This window comes from Sceloporus occidentalis, unplaced genomic scaffold, assembly GCF_023333645.1.
Source record: "Sceloporus occidentalis isolate IW3139 unplaced genomic scaffold, rSceOcc1.0.p SCAF_1, whole genome shotgun sequence".
NCBI lineage: Eukaryota > Metazoa > Chordata > Lepidosauria > Squamata > Phrynosomatidae > Sceloporus > Sceloporus occidentalis.
In genome coordinates, this window is record NW_028316981.1 from 7,848,131 (window position 1) to 7,872,454 (window position 24,324).

A 24,324-nucleotide genomic window follows, 5' to 3' on the forward strand; every position below is an offset into this window, starting at 1 on the left:
CTGAAACCTGGTGGGATGAGTCTCAGAACTAGAATGCAGAAATAGAGGGGTATGACCTTTTTATGAGAAACAGGCCAAACAAGAAAGGAGGAGGAATAGCATTATATGTCAGAGATATTTACACCAGTGAAGAGATCCAGGACATCAAAACTGGCAGCCAGGTGGAGTGTATCTGGATAAAAATTAAAGGGGAGGGAAACAAGGGGGTCAGCTATTCTAGATCCTAACCAACAAGGATGACTTGGTTAATGGGGTACAAGTGATGGGAACCTTAGGTGGAAGTGACCATGTTCTCCTGGAGTTTGTTATATAGTGGAAAGGAGAAGCCAGGCATAGTCAGACATGCCTTCTAGATTTTAGGAGAGTGGATTTCAGTAAATTTAGAGAAGCATTGAGGGTGATCCCGTGGTCAGAAATACTAAAAGAGAAGGGAGTTCAAAACAGATGGGAGTTACTCAAAAGGGAGATACTGAAGGCACAATTTCAAACTGTTCCAGTGAGAAAGAAAAAGGGGAGATGTCTCAGGAAACCAGGATGGATGACTAAGGAACTTTCAACTGAGCTAAGTTTGAAATGGAACATGTATAAGAAATGGAAAAATGGGGAAATCACGAAAAAGGAATTCAAAGAAATAGCAGGCGTGTGTAGGGGTAAAGTCAGAAAAGCTAAAGCACAGAATGAACTCAGGCTTTCTAGAGAGGTTAGGAACAATATCCAAAAAAGTTAAAGCGCAGAAACTCTCTAGCAAGCCTGAGTTCATTCTGTGCTTTAATGTTTTGAGGTATGTCTGCTGCAAAAGGAAGAAGGAGGAAATGATAGGGCCACTATGTAGAGAAGGTGGCAAAATAATAATAATAACAATAGTAAGTTTTATTTATATACCGCCCAATCACTGGGAATCCAAGCGGTTTACAACAGAGGGGATAATAGACGGTACAATCTAAAACACACGACACAAAAGGAGAAGGGAATGGTGAGGGGGGGAGGGGGAGGGAATCAGGTCCAGTATTCTTCTCTCCCTCTGAGGCCTGGACCAAAGCAGATGGACCGGAGGGAGGGCTCTTCTTCTTCAGGCTAGCCCTGATGGAGCTGGACCAGCCTATTCTCTCCCTCACAGGCTGAAGGATGACAATTATGGAGAGAGGGGCCTCTTTCTTCAGGCTAGCCCCTGATGACGCTGGGCCAGCCTACTCTCTCCCTCAGAGGCCAAAAGATGACAGTTATGGAGGGAGGGGCCTCTATCTTCAGGCTAGCCCCGATGGAACTGGGCCAGCCTATTTTCTCCCTTACAGGCCGAAAGATGACAGTTGGGGAGGGAGGAGCCTCTTTCTTCAGGCTAGCCCCTGATGGAACTGGGCCAGCTCTCTCCCTCAGAGGCCGAAAGATAATGCTAACAGGGGACAGAGAAATGGCAGAATTACGCAACACCTTCTTTGCCTCAGTTTTCTCAGAAAAGGAAAAGGGTGCTCAACCTGATGATAATGGAGCAGAGGACAGAATAGGGGAATTTCAGCTCAGAATAAGTAAAGAGATAGTACAGGAATACCTTGTTAATCGAAATGAATTCAAGTCTTCAGAACCAGATGAACTACATCCAAGGGTATTAAAAGAACTGGCAAATGTAATATCGGAGCCATTGGCAATAACCTTTGAGAACTCCTGGAGAACAGGAGAAATCCCAGGAGACTGGAGGAGGGCAAACATTGTCCCCATCTTCAAAAAGGGGAAAAAACGAGGATCCCAACAATTATCGTCCAGTTAGTCTGACATCAATCCCAGGAAAGATTCTGGAGCAAACAGAGGGTCTGTGAACATCTAGAAGGCAATGCCATAATCACAAAAAGTCCACATGGATTTCAGAGAAAGAAGTATGCCAGACAAATCTGATCTCTTTCTTTGATAAAATTGGTAGATGAAGGGAATGCTGTGGATATAGTATATCTTGATTTTAGTAAGGCCTTTGACAAGGTTTCCCATAACATTCTTGCAAACAAGCTTGCAAAATGTGGGCTAGACAAGGTAACTGTTACATGGATTTGTAATTGGTTGACCGCACGAACCCAAAGGGTGCTCAACCATGGCTCCTTTTCATCCTGGAGAGAAGTGACCAGTGGGGTCCCACAGAACTTCCTGACAGAAAGGGCTGTTCGATGGTGGAATAAAGTCCCTCGGAGTGTAGTGGGGTCTCCTTCCTTGGAGGTCTTTAAAGAGAGCCTGGATGGCCATCTGTCAGGGATGCTTTGATTGAGATTTCCTGCCTGGCAGGGTGTTGGACTGGATGGCTCTTGTGGTCTCTTCCAACTCCACAATTCTGTGATTCTATGAGTATTATGGTTTCAGAACAGCTTCTGCAAGAAAAGTTATGGTAAAGGCTCAGGATCCTTGGTGGGCAAAAGAGGGGGCAGGTTGGATGACCTATAATACAAATTCTACCAAAAACAATAGCAACAACAATAAAGCTATTTTGCATCTATTTCATAGAATTGAGTAATTAAAATGTGTTAAAAATCATGAAAGGTGTTGTCTGTGTTAAAGAGAAATATTGAAAGAACATAGTTTGAATTGTCACACGTGAGCTGGATTCAAATTACAGCTGGCCCTCCTTATCCACAGATTTGTTTTATCTACGGATTCAAGGGCCCACTGTAAATGAAAAGAGATGCCTCCTAAACATTCAAAATAACTTTTGTGTAGAGCTGTTCAGGAATGGGATGCATTGCCTTGGAGGATGGCAAACTCTCTCTGTCTTTGGAAGTCTTTAAGCAAAGGTTGGAGGGCCATCTTTCATGACTGTCAAGGATCATAGAATCATAGAAGAGTTGGAAGAGACCCCAAGGGCCATCCAGCGCATGAAGGATGAATCACTGGAAAAGAATAAACGCTAGTAAAGGTTGAGGGAATAGAAAGAGGAAGATTGCATGCCAGATGGCTAGACTCAGTAAGGGAGGTGACAGGCCTGAATCTACAAGAGCTAAGCTTCTTGCCTTCTATAGATTGGAGCATCTGTGATGGACCTGCTCCATTCTCCATGATGGCAGCATATGCATGTGGCTGCATTAACAAGAAAGATCTCACTCATCATCACTAAACACCATTAACAAGAACAGGACATGCAGTCCCACGGTTTTTGACAACTGTGGGGTGTTTGTGTCCAGAATGGACCCCACAGATATGAATTCTCTCTCATGACAGCGCTTTGGGGAACATTAGAAGCCACTCTCCATTGCACTCCTTTCCCACCTTAGTGAAGCTGTGGTCTGAGGTCAGGAAGAGCTCTTGGGCCTTTATCTCCCTTTCCTCTCCTCTCAGCCATCTCTCCCTTTTGCTATGCAAGTCCCTCTACCTCATTTATTTCTGAGGACCATTCACAGAAGGCAAAGACAGGAGAGGATAGGATGAGGATGATAGGTTTCACAGCATAACAAGTGCTACTGATGGGAATTTGGAACCATCAAGAAGATCAATTTATACCACTTTTTATTTTATTTTTAAAATAGCAATACCATGTGGAAATGACAATTTAAAGCAAGTGAAAGCAGTTAACATAATGCAGATACTGGGTAAAACCTAAACATGTTATCACTCCATAAAACTGTATGACTTGAAAACTCCATTTAGAACTGATTCAAAACTAAAATTTAATTTTTAATTTTTTTTATAAATGTCTTTATTAAATAAATTTAACATATATACAAACAATGTTGCATATGCCCCATTCCCTAGTCCCCCCTCTCGCATGGCTTGGTAGAGTTTAGAATTAATACACTGTTTACAATTAGTACCTAACATTCAATAGATGGGATTTAATTACATTATTGACTTCATTGTACTCCATATTTCCTTTAACCTTCTCAAGCAGGATTTCTCAACCCAAATTCTAAGCTTCTACGTTCCTTTCTCTAGTATATTTTAATCTTCTATCGCTAATAATATCAAACTACAAATTATCTGCCAAATATGTATCTACATTAGTCAAGTTCCAATTTTTACTTTCTTTCCATCCTGATACTACCATGGCCTTTGTTGCTTTTAATATATACTTTACTGCTTTCTCTTCATTATTCTTCATTCCCTTAGTCTTCAAATCTAATCTTACACAATTCTCTTTGCTCAAATGAACATCCTTGCCTATAATTTTATTAATCTGTCCTTATCACTTCACCCCAACTTTCTGAAAACACGGACAATCCCAGCACATATGCATGTAAAACCCTTGGACCCACCGCAGTGCCATCATTTAACTGATACTTTTTTTTGAAAATTGCTAATTGAGAAGGGGTCCTGTACCATCGCCTATTAATTTCATCTATTATTCTAGTGTGCCTGTTTCTCTTCTTGTATCCACAATTGTATATCTTCGCTTGTTAAATTTCAATCTCTTTCCCAAACTCCTTTCAAAATTTCCACAATTTTAAACTAATGCTCATAAATCCAATGATACATTTGCTTTCATCTAGCACCTTTTTGATGATCCTCTCCAATGGTGTTACATTATTCTCCTTCATATTTTTAACTATATTATTATTATTATTATTATTATTATTATTATTATTATTATTATTATATCCTTTGTTTATTTATTCCAGCTGCATGGACCCAATACTTATTAAAGGCAGCTTTGCCGTCCATCTGGCCCTCCATCTGTGGGGCAAGGAGGGAAGTGGATGCCCAGATCGCACCCACACCTGTCCTCTCCGTCTCCCCCATCCCTGCTTCCCCTTTGTAGGTTAACTTAGGAATTGCTACTTTCACCTTTTATTCCCTTCAGACTTCTCATAGCACCTTCTCATAAATATCTGCCTTCTACCTTTTACAATTCTCCCCCCAAAAAGCACACAATTCCTACAGAAAGACCCATGCCAACTATTAAACGTTATGCCACAGTCCTGTAGCGATCAGGATAGGAACAGCCTCTGTCTACTCCTTTTGCCCAGCCTACTTGACCCCTGACTCTCAATAAACAGATCCTTTGGCTTGCCTGCGGGACACAAGGATTCTCCTGTATGAATTGCCTTATTGATGATGGGTGAGGCACATTTTCCAACAGAAACTCTTTCCACAAGCCAAGGATTTGAACAGTTTCTCTCCTGTGTGACTGACTTGATGGGTGAGGATCTTATTTCAAATGACGCTATTTCCACACACCAAACATTGAAATGGTTTTCTCCCCCATGTGAGGTTTGCCTTCTTACCTAAACACTTTCCACACTGTAAATATATCTATGGTTTCTCTCTGTGTGGTTTTCCTTAATGGAAAGTGAGCCTCATCTTCTGACCAAAGCAGTTTCCACACTCTGAGCATTTAAATATTTTCTCCCCAGTATCAGTTGCCTGATGCTGAGTGAGATTTCTCTTCTGACTAAATCTCTTTTCACTCTCTAAACATTTAAAGGGGCTTTGCTCTGGGTGAGTTGTATGATGACAAGTGAGGTTTATCTTCCTATTCAAAGACTTTCCACACAACAAGCATTTAAATGGTTTCTCTGATTTGTAAGTTACTTGATGAGAATTAAGACCTCTCTTGGGACTGAATCTCTTTCCACATTCTAAACATTTAAGTCAGCTACATTCACATTGCAGAAATAATCTGGTTTGATGCTGCTTTTGTTGCCATCATTCAATGCTATGAATTCTGGGAATTTTAGTTTGGTGGACTATTTAGCCTTCTGTCAGAGAGATCTGGGATCACAACAAGTTACATAGCAATGACCCATAGCAATTAAAGCACTGTCAAACTGCTCTAATTCTGCAGTGGAGGTGCAGCCATAATTTCTCATTGTGTGGGTAACCTGATGGAGAGACCTGTCTTCTGGCTGATACTCTTTCCACTGTCCAAGTATTTAAATGGCTTTTATCCTGTATGAATTCTTTGATGAGAAGTGAGATTTGTCTTCCGATTGAATTTCTTTCCACATTCCAGGCATTTAAATAGCTTCTCTCCTGTATGAATTCTTTGATGAGAAGTGAGATTTGTCTTCCGACTGAATTTCTTTCCACATTCGAGGCACTGAAATGGCTTTTCTCCTGTATGGATTCTTTGATGACGAATGAGATGTGCCTTCTGACTGAAACGCTTTCCACATTCCAGGCATTTAAACGGCTTCTCTCCTGTATGAATTCCTTGATGATAAGTGAGATATCTTTTCCTGTGGAATTTCTTTCCACATTCCAGGCATTTAAACGGCTTCTCTCCTGTATGAATTCTTTGATGAGAAGTGAGATTTGTCTTCCGATTGAATTTCTTTCCACATTCAAGGCACTGAAATGGCTTTTCTCCTGTATGGATTCTTTGATGACGAGTGAGATGTGCCTTCTGACTGAAACGCTTTCCACATTCCAGGCATTTAAACGGCTTCTCTCCTGTATGAATTCCTTGATGATGAGTGAGATTTATTTTCTGACTGAAACTCTTTCCACATTGTAAGCATTTAAACAGCTTCTCTCCTGTATGAATTCTTTGATGATGAGTGAGAGCTCTCTTCCAACTGAATGTCTTTCCACATTCGAGGCACTGAAATGGCTTTCCTCCTATATGGATTCTTTGATGACAAGTGAGATTTATCTTCTGACTGAAACTCTTTCCACATTCCAGGCATTTAAATGGCTTCTCTCCTGTATGAATTCTTTGATGATAAGTGAGATTTATCTTCCTATCGAATTTCTTTCCACATTCCAGGCATTTAATTGGCTTCTCTCCTTTATGAATTCTTTGATGAGTGAGATTTGTCTTTCTACTGAAACTGTTTGCGTATCCCACACATTTAATTTGTATTTCTCTGGTGTGATCTACTTTATGACTGGATGTCTTCCTACTCATTGTTTGAGGGCTTTGATGTGATCTCCTCCTTAACCTCCTTCCATACTTTGAGAACTCTCCTTTTCTTTTTTGTGTGTGAAGGGCAAGGCTTTCTTTACAACTGGGGCTCCTCCCACATTCAAGACAAATACATTTACTCTGTTCCTCTCCTTTCTGTCTTTTTTCTTCAATGAAACTTCCACAGAAATCTCCAGCCTGAGAAACAGAAGCTTTATTCACCTTCTTTTCTTGAGTGTCGATTTTACTTCCCTTCTCTTTCTTCTCTTGATGTTGTAATATGAGAAGCTGCACTGTTTCCTCTAAAGACATCCTTGGTTCTCTTACATTCTCTCTCTCTTGTCCATCACCATCTGGCAAAGAGAGAAACAATTTAGCCACAGGCCAAGAGAAAATCGAGCCTGGATCACATATCTTATTGACATCAATGTACTCCAGTTGGAGCAGAGGATTTGAGGCAGGTGGGCTTCAAGTGTCTCTCCTGAGAGACCACCAGCACCTCTCAACAGTTTTGGAAAAAGCTGATTGCTATATAGATTTGACAACCTTAATATCTTATTAATTTTGTTTATATTGATTAACACTATCATAACATTTCTTTTGTTCTGTTGAGATTGTAAGCCTTGTGGGCAGGAACCTTTGCTTTGTTTCTCATGTAAACAGTTATAGGAGCATTTTTGGCAATAAAGCCGGATAAATTTTCAGTATGTCAGGTGGGCTACGAATGACTCTTGGTGGCCTGCGACTCCAAAAGTGCAACTTCTCCCAACTTTTCCTGAATAGATTAGGCTAACGCCCTCCATAACTGCCATCCGCTGACCTGAGAGGGAGTTCACCAGGCAGGTCCAGCTCCATCAGGGCTAGCCTGGAAGAAGGAAGAGCTCTCCCTCCAATCCATCTGCCTTGGTCCAGGCCTCAGAGGGAGAGAAGAACCACTGGACCTCATCCCCTTTCCCTCCATCATTCCCTTCTCCTTTTGTGTCGTGTCTTTTAGATTGTAAGCCTGAGGGCAGGGAACTGTCTGATTAAAAATAATAATTGTAAGCCGCCCTGAGAGCCATTAGGGCTGAAGAGCGGGATATAAATACCTAAATACCTAAATAAAGAAATAAATAAATAATAGGATCAATGGGAAATCAGTGGTTTGCAACCTTGTGCCTGTGGGGACAGTAGCTCAGTTCTTTGCCTTGAAATACACTCTATAAAGTTGATATATACACTTGACAATAATTATATCAAATGAGATCCTGACCGATTTCAGAGGGCTAAGCCCCTGGATGTTTTATTCTCTAGCCAGCTCCCCTGGTAAAAAGTGACTCAGCATGCAGAAGTACAACATGGAGGCAGGAAGAGGCTAAAAGAATTTAGGATCAGCAGCAAAGAGATTGAATCAGCCAAGGGAAAGAGGGAGCCTCACCCAGAGAGACCAGGACTTCCAAATTCTCCTCCATGACTTCCCTGTGAAGGGCCCTTTGGTCCGGATCCAGCAAGGCCCACTCTTCCTCATTGAAAGACACAGTTGCCTCCTGAAAAGTCACCTAGGAGAAGAAATAATATTTTTGTGCCAAGATTAACCCAGTCAGAGCAGAAAACTGTGTAACCTCGGTTTATCTCAGTTTAGTCTGGTTAAAAATGCCATGCTGGGCAAGTCTGATGGAAGGAAAGAAGAAGACAAAAATGCCCTTGGAGGAGAAGAAGGGAGTACAGGACAACCATTCTTGACCCTCCAGGGACCCTGTCCCCTATCCAGGGGTATCCGAAGGGGGTGCAGGGGTGCAGATTTGGACCAGGCGACTCCAGAAGGGAGGGTAAAACCACTGCTCCCCAAACGTTGGCCTTTTGGCAGAAACAGGCCATGGTGCTTCCCTTTAAAACAGGGAGGAGTTCCTGGCGTGGGGGGCAAAGCTCTGTGGGAGGAGAAAGGGGAGCTCATTGGTTTTAAAAAAACATTAATTTTTAAATAATTTTTTAATTTTTACAATTCTTTTAAAAAAATTAAAAATCATTTCTTGTGAAGTGTTAACATTAAACACAAAGCTATGTACATGCAAAGATTATGTACAATATAATCTTTTGTACATATGCATATGATATTGTAATTTATAGATACAATTTTAATTTTGCTAGTTGTTTATGACACAACTGTTACCAATACATACAGTGATATATGGAAATTCCAATTTACGAGGGACATGAGGACAAAGAACACTACTGAGGATTCTGTATGGTTGGATATGGGAGGAAGTGAATGGGAGGCGACACCACAAGTTAACAGATACAAGTTTTAGCGAGTGATGCCAAACCCTACCCTTACCTGATGCAGGCTCTCAGAAGCTGTTATCAGAGCGTCAGAATTAAGATCTGAGTCAGTAGTTCTTGGTCCTGGCAGTCTTCCATCTCCTGGAAGACACAAAAGGCAAAAGTGAATCTTCTCTACCATTCTCTCAATTGGGTCTTTCCAAATTAAGCACAACTAGGCCAAAGCCAGATGTTTTGGATGTCTTTGCTGAGTAACCATGATGTTGACAGAGATTAAAAAACATTACAGAACAGCTTAAGAATGTTTTTATTTATTTATCTGATTAAAACTTTTATATTCCACTGTGCATCATAGGAGCGTTGGGTGCTTCACAATGAATCAATGTGCTTTTTTAAATTGTCATCAGAATGAATCCGACATCAGTGCCAATCTCCCATTCAGGCAATCTATTTCACTATCAAACAACAATTACAAGTTCTTCCCAATGTTTAGGTGGGATCGCTTTTCTTCTCACATCAGTCCGTTGGTTCATGCTGTAGCCCAAGAGCAGGAAAGAATAAACTAGCTCCATCTTCTACATGACATCCTTTCAGATATTTAAACCTAGCTATCATGTCACCTCTCTGTTTTCTCCAAGCTAAACAGACCCAACTCCCTCAGTCATTCCTCATAAGGCTTGTTTCCCAGACTTTTGACCATCTGGGTCACCATTCTCTGGACATGTTCCAGGTTGTCAATATCCTTTTTGAACTGTGGTGTCCATAAGTGGGCACAGGATTCCAGGTAAGGTCTGACCAAATCTTAACACTACTGCTACTTCTCTTGATCCTTGAATTCAGACCGGAAAAACATTGGCATCCAGTGCAATTTGTTTAATGTTGCATGGAGTTTCTCAGTGTTTTGGGTAGTAACCTAACTTCTGCATTTTGCACTAGCTGCAGCTTCTGACTTCTCTTCAAGGTCAGCCCCACAGAGAGTGCATTTCAGTGAGCAAATTGTGAGGCTATGAGGGGTCTAATTGAGTGTACTGTGTGAACTACAGTGGCTAAGTTGTCCATGTGCAAGAAACGCATCAGACAATCAGAGCTCCATGCCTGAATCTGATTCAGAAGCTTATTGCTTGGCTATTAAAACTGCATCCTGATCTTATCAGAAGGTTTTTGCTGCCGAATTTGCTGCCCGAATACAGCCTGGATCCATCCCTGCTTCAGGAGCACTCTGTCGGCCATTTTCTTATATCAGAAAAATCCCAATCTGAAAAGAGCCATGCAGAGCGCTTCTGGAATCAGAGATGGACCCGGGCTGTATTCGGGTGGCAAATTCGGCAACAAAAACCTTCTGGTAGAATCAGGATGCCACCTGAATTAAGCTTTCAATTGGATAGAGATAATCTCCAAAGTATTGCTCTCTCCTAAGCCCTCTGAAATCGCTATCAGCTGCAGAGAGCAGAACAAAGGCCTCTATGTAACATTTGTCGACCTCACCAAAGCCTTCGATACTGTGAGTAAAAAAGGTCTGTGGCAGATCATGGAACGACTAGGATGCCCCCTCAAAATGACCATCCTGCTACATGAAGGCCAGCAAAGTCAAGTCAGATATGGTGATGCTCTCTCGGAGCCCTTTCTAATAACAAATGGTGTGAAACAAGCTTGTGTTCTCGTTCCAACTCTATTTATAATCTTCTTCAGCATGATGCTCCAAAGGGCTACAGCAGATCTCAAAGGAGAAGATGGCATTTATATACGCTACCACACTGATAGTAGCCTGTTTAACTTAAGCCACCTGAGGGCCCGCACTAAGACTCTAAACTATCTAGTCTGTGAGCTGCTTTTTGCTGACGATGCTGCCCTCGTTGCCCATATGGAAGCAGCTCTGCAGCGCCTAACATCTTGTTTTGCAACAGCTGCAGAGCTCTTTGGACTGGAAGTCAGTCTGAAGAAAATAGAAGATCTCTACCAGCCGGCACCTCAGGAAGAACACTACTATCCCCACATCACTGTAGGCACATCTGTGCTTAAGTCCGTCCAGCAGTTCACCTACCTGGGAAGCATCATCTCATCAGACGCCAAGATTGATAAAGAGATCGATCACAGACTGGCAAAGGCATATAGTGCATTCGGAAGGCTTCACAAAAGAGTCTGGAGTAACAAACACTTGAGGCGAAGCACAAAAATCAGTGTGTATAGAGCCATTGTACTGTCTATTCTCCTCTACGGGTCTGAAACATGGGTCACCTATCGCCAACACCTACGACTCCTTGAACGCTTTCATCAGCGCTGTTTACGCACAATTCTAAATATACACTGGACTGACTATGTGACGAATGGTGCTGTCCTTGAGCAAGCAGGGATCACCAGCATTGAGGCCATGCTATTGAGGACGCAGCTGTGCTGGGCAGGACACGTTTCTAGGATGAAGGACCATGGCCTCCCAAAAATAGTATTCTATGGTGAACTCGCCACGGGTCAGCATAAGAGGGGCGCCCCAAAGAAGAGATACAAGAACTCCCTGAAACAACATCTCAGGCTTGGCCAAATTGATCACCAACAATGTTCTGCCCTGGCCTTACACCGGGAGGCATGGAGACGCACTATCCACAATGCTGCAGTCTCTTTCGAAAGCTCACAGCGAACGAGTCTCGAAGAGAAATGACAACGCAGAAAGAACCGCAATTCGGAAACATCACCCAAGGAGACTTTCCGCTGTGCTTTCTGCAACCGGACCTGTTTATCCCGGATTGGCCTTTTCAGTCACCAACGCGCTTGTTCAAAACGCGGGATGAGTCCTTCCTGAATCTTCGTTCGCGAAGCAAAGCCAGAGTCTTGAATGTGTGGGTGGGTGAGTGTCTTTAAGTGAAAGTTGATTTCCCTTTGCTATTATATATAAAATTAAACTAATTTGGAATCTGCAGTTCAGAATTCTTTCGTTTAGAACCATTATACATAGGCTAGACTCCAGCTTTTACAACAGTTTTCCCAAACTTTGGTCCTCCAGATGTTTTGGACTTCAGCTTCCACAATTCAATACAGTTGGCTATGACTTCTGTGAACTGGGGAGTCCTAAACACCTGGAGGACCAAAGTTTGGGAACCACTGTTTTAAAGCATTACTCAAAATCTTCTCGCTATCTCCTATTGAGCCAAATTAATCCCCCACTGAATACAATTTTGGGTGCCCCCCACCCCCACCCCAGGACCCAGCATTTTGAGGAACTATCAGCATCTCCTCTATATACAGGCCCAGGGCAAGGTTATTACAAGATATAGTTACATTGAGGAGAGGAGAGGAAAGTGAAGAAATCTCTCCTCCATGCTTACCCAATGAGATGGCATTTCCTGAGCCCTTCTGTAGGAACTGCATGGACTGCGCTCTCTGTCCAGAGTCTAAGGACACCTTCTCTATCTCCTGGATTTCAGTGGCCTTTTCTCCCAATAGGTCCTGGGACAAAAAGAGTATTAAGGATTAGAAAGGAAGGGATGAGGGAAGAAAGAGGGCTAGAAGGGAGGAGGATGTTCATTCTAATGAGGATTTACAAGAAACATTGGTCAGTGAACTAGAAGGTATTTATTTTTCAAATGATATATTTAAAGTCCCAGCCTGAAAGGCTCTCACCTGCTGCTTTTGCTGCTGCTTCTGCTCCTCTGCCTGGCTCAGGAGGAAGCCTTCGGCCAGGGCCACCGCCTGGGAACTGGTCTCTGCCCCACATTCCTTGACCCAGCTGGCCATCTCTGGGGGAAGGACGGCCAGGAACTGCTCCAGGATCACCAGGTCCAGTATCTGACTCTTGGTGTGCCTTTCTGGCTTCAGCCACTGATGGCAAAGACTGGAGAGTTGGCTGCAAATCCCTCGGGGGCCCTCAGCCTCCTCATAGCGAAACTGCCTGAAGGACTGGCACTGACCCTCTGGACAGAGCGGCTTCTCCTCCCGATTCATGTCTCCTCTTTCCCTGAAGTCCCCTCTGCTCCGAACCTGAACAGAACAGGGAAGCTTTCTTGATTTGGGGCCAGCTGAAGTCTCCTTTTCCAGATTTTGAATGGTGCTCCTAGGAAATAACAACAACAACCACAATCATAAGAAGAAGGAGAAGAACATAGACCCCTCTCTGGATGCCAGTCCTGCCCTGGAAGAAGGGAAGGAGAGAGACCTCTCTCTGCATTCCTGAATGCCAGTCCTCCCCTGGAAGAAGGGAAGGAGAGAAACCTCTCTCTGGATGCCTGAATGCCAGTCCTCCCCTGGAAGAAGGGAAGGAGAGAAACCTCTCTCTGGATGCCTGAATGCCAGTCCTCCCCTGGAAGAAGGGAAGGAGAGAAACCTCTCTCTGGATGCTTGAATGCCAGTCCTCCCCTGGAAGAAGGGAAGAAGGACCCCTCTCTGGATGCCAGTCCTGCCCTGGAAGGAGAGGGAGAGGAGATGAGGGCAGGCCGGGCTTCCAGAGGGAAAGGTAAAGGCAGATGTTACAGTAATCAAGTTGTGAGATCACTAGGGCATGGACCAGGATCTTGGCAGTAGAGTCTGAGAGAAATGGTCGGATTTTGGCAATATTGTACAAAAGGAATCTACAAGCCTTGGCTGTGGTCTGGATCTGAGGGATACATGACAAAGAAGAATCAAAGATAAAACCAAGACTGCGGGCTTGCTGGACTGGTTGAATAGAGATGTTGTCCACAGAGACAGAAAAGGAGTGTGGAAGGGTGGACTTAGGAGGAAAGACAAGAAGCTCCATCTTGGACATGTTGAGCTTCAAACGCCGATGGCGCATCCAGTGCGAAATAGCTGTGAGACAAAACGAAACTTGCTGTTCAAGCCTTGGAGAAAGGTCAGGGGTGGAAAGATACAACTGGGTGTCATCGGCATACAGATGGTAGGAAAAACCAAAAGAGCTAATCAGTTTACCTAAGGACAGTGTGGAGAGAAAACAGAAGGGGACCCAGAACAGAGCCCTGGGGAACTCTAATAGATAAGGTAACAGAGGATGAAGTCTGACCACCAGTGACCACTGCAAAAGATCGTCCTGACAAATAAGATCTAAACCAGTCAAGAACAGAGTCTGAGAATCCAAGGTCAGAAAGTATATCAACTAGAAGACAGTGATCAACGGTGTCAAAGGCTGCAGACAAATCAAGAAGGATGAGAACAGAGTAAAGGCCATTAGCCTTGGCCCGTAAAAGGTCATTCGAGATCTTAGTCAGAGCTGTCTCTGTGGAATGCCGTGGGCGGAAACCAGACTGAAAGGGATCAAGGATGGAGTTGGTTTCAAGAAACTCAAGACAGCGCGAATAAACAACCCGTTCCAAGACCTTAGAAAGAAAGGGAAGAAGAGAAATCAGACGATAGCTAGACAAAGAGGAGGGGTCAAGAGAAGTTTTTTTCAGAATTGGGGAAATGAGAGCATGTTTAAAGTCCGAAGGGAAGGAGCCTGTAGAGAGAGAGAGAGAGTTTGAAGATATGGAGAAGCGGAGGCAGAAGAGAGGGAGCGATAGAGATTAGAAGAGGAGTAGGAATTGGATCAAGAGAGCAAGTTGCAGGTTTGCAAGAGTTCAGAAGTGTAGAGAGTTCATCCAGAGAAGCAGGAGGAAACACAGAAATTTTTTTAGGCGACGGCGATAGAAGATTATGAGCAGAAGAAGAATCGGGGGGGGGGGGGGGGCTATCTCAGAGCGAATAGTGGTAATCTTAGAGATGAAATAATAATAATAATAAAATTTATTTATATACCGCTATTCTAAGGATCACAGCGGCGAACAATAAAAGATAAAACAGTTGAAACAACACGAGCCCCAACCCCCCCAACAGAATAATTAGCAAAGTCATTAGGAGAGAATGATGAAGAGACAGGAGGAGAGGGAGGTTTAAGCAAAGAGTTGAAGGTGGAGAACAAACGCTGTGGGTGCCTCTCATTGGCGGAGATCCATGATTTGTAATAATTTTGTTTTGCCATAGACAGGGCACGTGAGAAGGAGGAGAGAACAAATTTGTTATGAATAAAGTCAGCCCATTGTTTGGACTTTCTCCAAAGACATTCGGCCGCTCTAGAGCAGGACCGGAGAAACTTGATGATAGGGGTAAGCCAGGGCTGAGGCCTAGTCTTAGAGGAAGAAGTGCGTACAGAGACAGGGGCAAAATGGTCAAGAGTCGAGGAGAGAGTGGAGTTAAATAAAGACATTGCTGAATCAGCAGAATCCCCAAGATTTAGGGAAGAGAGAGATGAGTCCAGGGTCAGACCAAGATGGTTGGAGTCAACAGATTGAAGATCACGAAAATGGCGTTGAATAGTATGACAAGGAGGAGGAGTATAAGTAAGAGCAAAGGAGATTAAATGATGATCAGATAGGGGAAAGTCAAGTGCCAGGTAGTCAGAAATGGCACAGTTTGCAGCAAGAACTAGGTCAAGACAGTGACCAAGAGAATGAGTTGAAGAGTTGGAATGTGGTTGGAGGCCAAAAGAAGCTAGGAGAGAGTTGAAGCGAGATGTTGAAGGGTTATTGGAATCATCAACGTGGATATTAAAGTCACCTAGGATCAAAGTGGGGGCGGAATCTGAAAGAAAGACTGTCAGCCATGATTCGAAGTCAGAGAGGAAGTCTCTCTGGGAACTCCTTCCAGAGGCCTCCCTGGAAGGAGAGGGAGAGGATGGCAGCCTGGACTTCCAGAGGGAAAGCTAAGGGCAGAAGGTAGAGAGAGGGAGGCCTAGAGAGGCAGGAAGTGGGAGGAAGCCCCGCCCCTTCCTCAACTTTGGGTCCTCCAGGCCCTTTGGACTTCATCTCCCAGAATCCCTGATCATTTGGGCAAGCTGGCTGAGGCTTCTGGGAGTTGAAATCCAAATCCTTAGCAGAGCCAAAGGTTGAGAACCTGTGAGTTTTTCCTGGAGCCAGGCTTCCCTGGAAGGAGCCCAGGAGGGAAGGAGGCAGAGCCTTTGGAGGGAAGAGGAGGAGGAGGAGGAGGAGGAGAAGGAAGGCTGGAGGCCAAAGGAAGGAAGGAGGCAGAAGGAGGGCCTTCAGAAGGAGTCATTGGGAGGAGGAAGGAGAAGAAGGAGCCCTGGCGCTTCCCTTCTGAGCTGAGAGAGAGAGACAGAGACAGAGACCCAACTGCCTTCCTCCAGGGCTTTAAAGGAGAAAGGCAGGCTGCTCCCCTCCTTCCATCTTCACAACAACCCTGCGGAGGAGGAGGCCAGGAGAAGCCCCACTCTCTCAGCCTCCCTCCCTTTCTCCCAATGGAGCCTCCAACCAACCAACCATCTCCCCCAAGAGGCCCCCATCTTCCTCTGCAGACCTCTCCTCCTCCTCCTGATTCTGCCCTTTCTTCCTCCTTCCTCAGGGTCTGGGCTCCAGGGGACAAAGGGGAGCCTGGCTGGCCCTCCTCTCCTCCATTTTAGGGGGGCAGATCTCCACTGAGTCTGACCCTCCTCCTGCTGCTCTCCTTCCCGGATGCTGAGGGAGGGAGCCCCGGGGGCTGGGCCTGGGATTGGGATGATAATGATGATGATGGAGGAGGAGGAAGAGAGGGAGCTCTGGGGCTGCTTCACGAGGCAGAGAGCCGGAAGGGAGGGCCCTATGGCCTCCAGGGGCTTTGGACTCCAGCTCCCAGAATCCCCGGCCCTTGGCTGAGACAGCTGAGGCTTCTGGGAGTTGGAGTCCAAAAGACACAACTGAGGCCCAGCCTGGAAACTGGAGCGTGTCCAAAGGAGGGCGACCAAAATGGTGAAGGGTCTGGAAACCGAGCCTTATGAGGAAATACCTAGGGAGAGGAGAAGGTTAAGGGGTGACATGATAGCCCTGTTTAAGTACTTGAAGGGATGTCTTGTTGAGGAGGGAGCAAGCTTGTTTTCTGCTGCTCCAGAGAACAGGACCCAGAGCAATGGAGGCAAGCTCCAGGAAAAGAGATTCCAGTTCAACATTAGGAGGAACTTCCTGAGAGTAAGGGCTGCTCCACAGTGGAAGACACTCCTTCAGAGGCTGGTGGAATCTCTTTCCTTGGAGGCCTTTAAACGGAGGCTGGATGGCCATCTTTCCCAGGGAGGGCTTTGATTGAGATTTCCTGCATGGCAGAATGGGGTTGGACTGGATGGCCCTGGGGTCTCTTCCAACGCTATCACTCTATGATCATGGCCCCCTTCAGAGCCTGGAATAGAGGAGGAGGAGGAGGAGCCCAGTTAACCCTCACCTTAACACTGACTTTGGATGATGGCAGCCCTGAGGGATTATCTTTATCCCTCCACTATCACTATTTAATATGTAATTGGAGGTTTCTATCCTGTCAGCCTCCACCTCGAACACCAAAAGATTTCACAAATGCAGGTAGCGTTGCTGTCTCTGAAATCAACATAAGGCAAGTGAGAGTTGAAACAAAGGCCGAAAGCTTATTGAATACCAGAATGGAATAAACTTGTTTCCAAACTGGTTGTTGTTGTCTTCCTTTGTTACAATGCATATATTGAACTGGCGTTGCCCATTTCCCCTTCCAGTGCTTAAGCCCACCATCTATCCGCCACCATCAAGGAACACAACACAGTCCTCTCTGCTCTAGAGTATGTTTGCGACCAAGGCCTTTAGCCTTTGGCTCCAACATCTCAGTCCCTCAGGAACTCTGTCACCTAAAGCCCTCTCACTGGCTTGCAGAGGACCCTCCCTCAGGAGCCTACAGCCCCAACTGACCACTGCCTCTCACTCCCAACCTTTAAACTCCCCAGCCCTCACGCTATTGGCTGAGCTCCAGCTGCCTTCTCATTGGTCAGCAGCGCCATCTTCCATTCACCTCAGAGCAGGAGGCCCCTTAGGCCTCTGCCCCCAGGAAGATGGGCTTTAGAGTCCCTCTCTATCAGCAGCACCCATGGGCCAATGGAAACAATGTAAAAGTTCTATTAGGCTGCTGAGACCCTGCAGAAATAAAGCACTTTGACACCCCTTTTCACTCCCAAGGCTCTTCTTTGCTGTGGAATCCTGGGATTTGTAGTTTGTTGGGGGGACCAGAGCTCCCTGACAAGGAAGGCTCAATCTCTCGCAACATGTTTCTGTTTGAATATTGTTTTTGTATACTGAGTATTCTTTCCTTCCCCAATGGCTGCCTTGGCACCTCTGCTTCAGAGTGTCCCTTCTGTGCCAAAACACTGGGCCCTTGGCATCTTCTGGGAATTGGTTCCAGGACACACACAGCCCCCCATGGACTCAAAGGGACATGGAGTCCCCTATAGAAAAGGGCACGTTCCTAGCAGGGATTCATGGCTCCTCAGCTACAGCCACCAGCATCCCCAGCATCACCCCAGGCCCCCCGAAATCCTTTGGTGGGACACACACTGAAGAAGAGCACATACTTGTTGTCATGTTATTTCAAGTCCTTTCTCAATTTACAGTAACCCTAAGGTTTTCTTGGCAAGGTTTGTTTGGGGTGTGTGTGTGGATCACCATTGCCCTCCTCTGCGGCTGAGAGTGTTACCCATGCTGCTCCATATAAATTTTGGTATAAATGATAACCCTTAATGACCCCTAGATGAACTCTAATAGCCTGTCCACCATTGCCAGCAATGCATGAGGACATGTACACACACCCCTGAGGGGCACCCACATCATCATATCTAAGGAGTCGCATAAAAGGATTATCATAGGACCAGGAAGAGCAAATATTTGCCTCGCCTGAGGCTCTTGCCCCCTCCCAGGGTCTGTTGTCCGAGCAGCTTAAGACCACTAAGACAATCAGACAGGGACATCCAGGTGAAAAGAAAGTAATTAAACACCTTTGTTCTCACCATCAAGCACCTTTGCCAGAAGCAAGATTTTGCCTATAAATATCATCAGGTTTGCCTGTTCACTAGGCCAGTCTGGATTTCAGGGGGAAGCTCTGTCCCCTTGAACCCTGACCTGGCTCCTGGCTCCTGATTCCTGGCCAGTCATTCCATGGCTGAGCCTCATGCCATCCTCATCATATTCCATTTGGATTCCTGGAGGGAGTCTACATTCTGGTACGTATCACCCCAGTGATGCCTAAAATCCTATTCCATGCTAACCTCTGCTTTTCCTGAGCCTTATATGTGTGTGTGTATGCTAGTGAATCGTATGTGTTTTTCACCTTATAAATAAATTGGTTATTAATTCTAGAAGTCTGTCTCGGCTCCATTTATTGGAATACCCTGGTCTACTCCGTATACACATCGGGAGACGATTCTGCAAGGGCCGTCGTAGCAGGCCCTCCTCTTGCAATATTTGAGCTAATAACAATAATAATAAAATTCCCCTAAACGCACCCTTGGCTACAGAAAGAGTGTGACTTTCCAAAGCGCCTGAGTGGGGATTTGAACCCATTGCCCTAGTCCAGCACTCAAACCACCACGCCACACTGGCTTTCTAATATTGTGGTTGTTGTTGTTGTCTCCCTTGAGTCGACTTATCCACAGGTCAAGGTAAGGACCTCACTCACTCTCTTCCTGGTCAGCGTTCTCTGAAGATGCCAGACACAGATGCTGGCGAAACATCAGGAATAAACTCTTCAAGAACCCGAAAAACCCACAAAAAAACTATTTTGTCCATTTCTTTCATACCTGCCCTTCCCATTCCTGGTTTTCTAATTTCTTGACTGCAGTCTCCATTCTGATCAATGTTTGATGTGAAGTATGGGAAATATTCAACTATTTTGTCTACATATCTTATTTACAATCTCTGGCTTTGCTTCGCGAACGAAGATTCAGGAAGGACTCAACCCGCACTTTGTACAAGCGCGTTGGTGACTAAAAAGGCCAATCCGGGACAAACAGGTCCGGTTGCAGAAAGCACAGCTGAAAGTCTCCTTGGGTGATGTTTCCAGGTTGCAGTTCTTTCTGCGTTGTCGTTTCTCTTCGAGACTCATTCGGCGTGAGTTTTCAAAAAAGGCTGCAGCATCGTGGATAGTGCGTCTCCATGCCTCCCGGTGCGAGGCCAGGGCAGACCATTGTTGGTGATCAATTTGGCCAAGCCTGAGATGTTGCTTCAGGGAGTCCTGAACAATACATATATTACATATATATGTATTTACAATACATATATTACATATATTCCTTCCCCTATCTTCACTCCTCCTTCTGTGCCCAAGCCTATTCTTCATATGATATTTTCTGCATACAAGTTCAACAGATAGGGTGAGAGGATGCAGCTTTGTCTGACACAAAGGCAGGACATGAAACCACCAGGCTTCCATACTGCAAAGTCATGCCACATGGGGAACAGGAGACTGTTGCACACCAGTAAGGGGTTGAACTAATAGCTCCATCAGTGTATGTGTATATGGCACGTTACAGACCGCCCTTTTGGGACAACTTGTATCCGGTTCTTTCCCCGCCGGATTGGGGCCTCAGCTGCCACAGGGGCAGCCTCTGAGGCCCCAATCCACCGCTTTCCAGGTCACTGGGAGGCGGCAAAAGGCCACTTCCCCGCGGCCTGGAAAGGGGTGTCCTTGTGGCTTCAAGCCCCAAGGACACCTGATGGTGGCGGGGACTGCTTTGCGTTGCTGGAGTAGCCATCTAAAGGCTGCACCAGTGACACAATGCTGGAAGGAGCTCCGAAACGGATCTCATTCCGGCGCCCGCGGAAAGGGCGCCCCAGGCGCCCTCGTGCAGTGCCAGTACGTCACTACCGCGCTGCTTCTGTTTTGACAGAATGGATGCCTTTTCCTAACCCTAGTACATCCTGGGGACGTACTTTACGCCCGTCTGTAACGGGCCTTAAATAGCTCCATCAGTGAATGTGTATATAAGGGAGGCGCTCCAATGCCTGGTGTGGTGTTCCTGTATACAGTGGTGCGGAGCATTTTGTCGGTCGGTGTGAGATACTGTAAATCAAGGAAGAAAGATAAAAAGCCTCCTTAAGAGTACTCAATGTGTTATTGTGTCTGCAGCTTCTGAGTGTGGGAGAAAGAGTCCTCCAGCCTGCACTGAACTGTACAGAAGAGATTTCTGAGGTGTGTGTTCCTGGTGCAAAGGTTCAGCAGTGTGCACTTCGGGCTGCACACACGCCAATATGCCTCCCTCTGTGCAGTGCTAGCATGTGTCAGTTATGGAGTCACTGAAGTACTTTCTGTGATGGCCTCCTTCCATGTCACCTACCACTGCTGCTGCTGCCCAGTAGTTGTTTACCCCTCTATTCCTTGTCCCATGCCCTGGTTAGTTCTGGGCTTTTGGCCTTGTGCAGCTACTGGTTGTTAGATCCAACCACAAGCAACCCAGATACTCAGCAGAAAGCCCACCCCTTTAGTCTGTGTGTTCATGGATACAAATGGGAAGAAGGAACAAAACCAAAGATGTCCCATCTACTAAGACCAGTGGTTCCCAAATTGTGCCCTTAGGAGATTTTGGAGTTCAGCTTCCAGAAGCCTCAGCCATGTTGGCCAATAGTCTGGGATTCTGGGAACCGAAGTCCAAAATCCCTTAAAGAGCAAAGTCTGGGGACTACTGACTCATGGAGACCATGGAGCACTAACAAAGAAACAAAAATCCCCACTGAAGCCTTAAAAAGCAGTGAGAATCAATGCTGCTCTTCTCCGACACAGCCCTATGTATACATATATGTATGATATAATACAATATATATAACTTGTAATATGCAATGAATAATCTGTATAATGTAACATGTATGTATTATATAAAGTCTATTATGCTAGTTTTAGTCAGATTTAATAATAATAATAATAATAATAATAATAATAATAATAATAGTATTTATTTGTATCCCGCCTCTCCCCAAACACTTTTGTATGTTTGTAACAGTACTTTTTTTAATGTGTAAGCTGGTTTGTGTCCCAATTTTAGGGGAAAAGTGGGATATAAATACAGTCAAGGCCTGTCTATCTGTGCGCTCGCCATCCGCAGATTGGCACATCTTCTAATGGCTTCAGCCTGTTCTCTCTAATGGCAGCATGTACATGGGGCTCCATTAACAAGAAAGATCTCACTCATCATCACTAAACATCATTAACAAGAACAGAACAGGCAGTCCCATGGTTTGTGGCAGAGACGTAGCCAAGGGGGGGCTCTTGGGGTCTGGACCCCCCTTCCGTTAGATAAAATGAATGGTGTGTGCTGCTGCGCTGCCACACCCAAGCCCCATTATAATGGTGGCACTTAGTCTGGACCCCCCCTTCCCAAAATCCTGGCTACATCCCTGTATGTGGCATCTGTGGGATGTTTGTGTCCAGAACAGACACCCACAGAAATGAATTCTCTCTCATGACAGCACTCTGGGGAACATCAGAAGCCACTCTCTATTGCACTCCTTTCCCACCTTAGTGAAGATGTGGTCTGAGGCCAGGAAGAGCTCTTGGGCCTTTATCTCCTTTTCCTCTCCTCTCAGCCATCTCTCCCTTTTTCTGTGCAAGGCCCACTCCCTCCTTTATTTCTGAGGACCATTCACAGAAGGCAAAGACAGGAGAGGATAGGATGAGAGGTTTCACAGGATAGCAAGTGCTACTGATGGGAGTTTGGAACCATCAATTCTATTCATTCAGATGCTGCTGCTGCTGCTGCTGCTGATAATGATGATGATTTAAAACTAGCTCTACAGCCAAGATCTCAGGGCAGTGAACAAGAAGATCAATTTAAACCACTTTTTATTTTTTTCAAAAAAAATAGCAATACAGCGTGGAAATTACAAATAAAAGCAAGTGAAAGCAGTTAACAGCATGTAGAAACTGAGTAAATGCTAAAAATTTTGCCGCTCCATAAAACTGTATGACTTGAAAACCCCATTTAGAACTGATTCAAAATTAAAATTTATTTAATATTTAAATTCATTCCAGAATGGACCTTTTGTTAAAAGTGGGGGTTGTCTTTGCCGCACACTCTGCCCCTTGGACGCACACTCACAAAATCTTCTGCTTCCACAGTTGTGGAGGAGAGAGGAAGGGATTCGACTCCTCTCAAGGAAATTAAAAGCAGCCCCCATCTGGCCCTCTTTCCTTCATCTGTGGGGCAAGGAGGGAAGTGGGTGCCCAGATGGCACCCACATCTGTCCTCTCCTTCTCCCCCATCCCTGATTCCCCTCTGTAGATTAACTTAGAAATTGCTGGTTTTAGCTTTTATTCCCTTCAGACTTCTCATAGCACCTTCTCATAAATACTTGCCTTCTACCTTTTATAACTCTCTCCCCAAAAAGCACACAATGCCTACAGAAAGACCCATGCCAACTATTAAACGTTATGCCACAGTCCTGTAGCGATCAGGACAGGAACAACCTCTGCCCACTCCTTTTTCCCGGCCTACTTGACCCCCGACTCTCAATAAACAGATCCTTTGGCTTGCCTGCGGGACACAAGGATTCTCTTGTATGAATTGCCTTATTGATGATGGGTGAGGCACATTTTCCAACAGAAACTCTTCCCACGCTCCAAACATTGAAATGGTTCCCCCCGCATTTGAGTTGCTTGAAGATGAGTAAGTTTTACCTTCTTACCTAAACCTCTTTAACACACTAAATATATCTATGGTTTCTCTGTATAGGTTTCCTTAATGGAAGAGGAGCCTCATCTTCTGACCAAAACTGTTTCTACACTCCGAGCATATAAATATTTTCTCCCCAATAGTTGGGGAGCTGCCTTATGCTGAGTGGGATCTCTCTTCTGACTAAATCTCTTTTCAAAGAGGGCAAGTGAGGCTTATCTTCCTGTTGAAAGACTTTCCGCAGAACAAGCATGTAAATGGGTTCTCTGATTTGTAAGTTGCTTGATGAGAATTAAGACCTCTCTTGGGACTGAATCTGTTTCCACATTCTAAACATTTAACTCAGCTGTATTCACATTGCAGGGAAAAAAATGGTTTGACACTGCTTTTACTACCATGGCTCAGTACAGTCCGCCCTCACTATACGCGGGGGATCTGTTCCGGACCCCCCCCTGCGTATGGGAAAATCCTCGTATGCTCAAGTCCCATTGATCTCAATGGTGGCGCAGCCACATGGCTGTGATACCATTGGGAACAAAGGGACTTGGCCTCCCAGCCACCCGAAGCTTACCTTGCCTTCCTTTCCTCCTCCTCCAATTCTTCTTCGCCCTCCTATCACAAGCCTGGAGGGCAGGCAGTGGAGCCTCAGCAGGTCCGTAATTGAAACGGACCACGAGGTCATCCAGCCGGGCTCCAGAGCACCTCCAGGAATGGGGACTCCGGAGTGCCTCTCTCGGAGCTTCCATCCAGGTCCCTTGCTTCCAGCAAGAGAGGCCCAAGCCTTGCGGTTCCTGCTGGCTCCGTCAGGCCTGGGCAAGCACCTCCAACTCTGCCCCAGTGATCACACACTCGCCCAGGC

At 45.3% G+C, this 24,324-nt stretch overlaps 1 protein-coding gene across 1 annotated transcript; it reads right to left on the minus strand.

Moving 5' to 3' along the window:
* Window positions 1–5,773: 5,773 nt before the first annotated feature.
* LOC149320578 (uncharacterized) lies at window positions 5,774–15,717 on the minus strand. The gene is made up of 5 exons (XM_089504565.1): window positions 12,686–15,717; window positions 12,391–12,511; window positions 9,129–9,214; window positions 8,232–8,352; window positions 5,774–7,167 (listed from the first exon to the last, which is right to left on the minus strand). Exons 1-5 carry the CDS (start codon window positions 13,004–13,006, stop codon window positions 5,852–5,854), a joined length of 1,965 nt encoding a protein of 654 aa, XP_089360691.1. The 5' UTR covers window positions 13,007–15,717; the 3' UTR covers window positions 5,774–5,851.
* Between the last annotated feature and the right edge of the window lie 8,607 nt (window positions 15,718–24,324).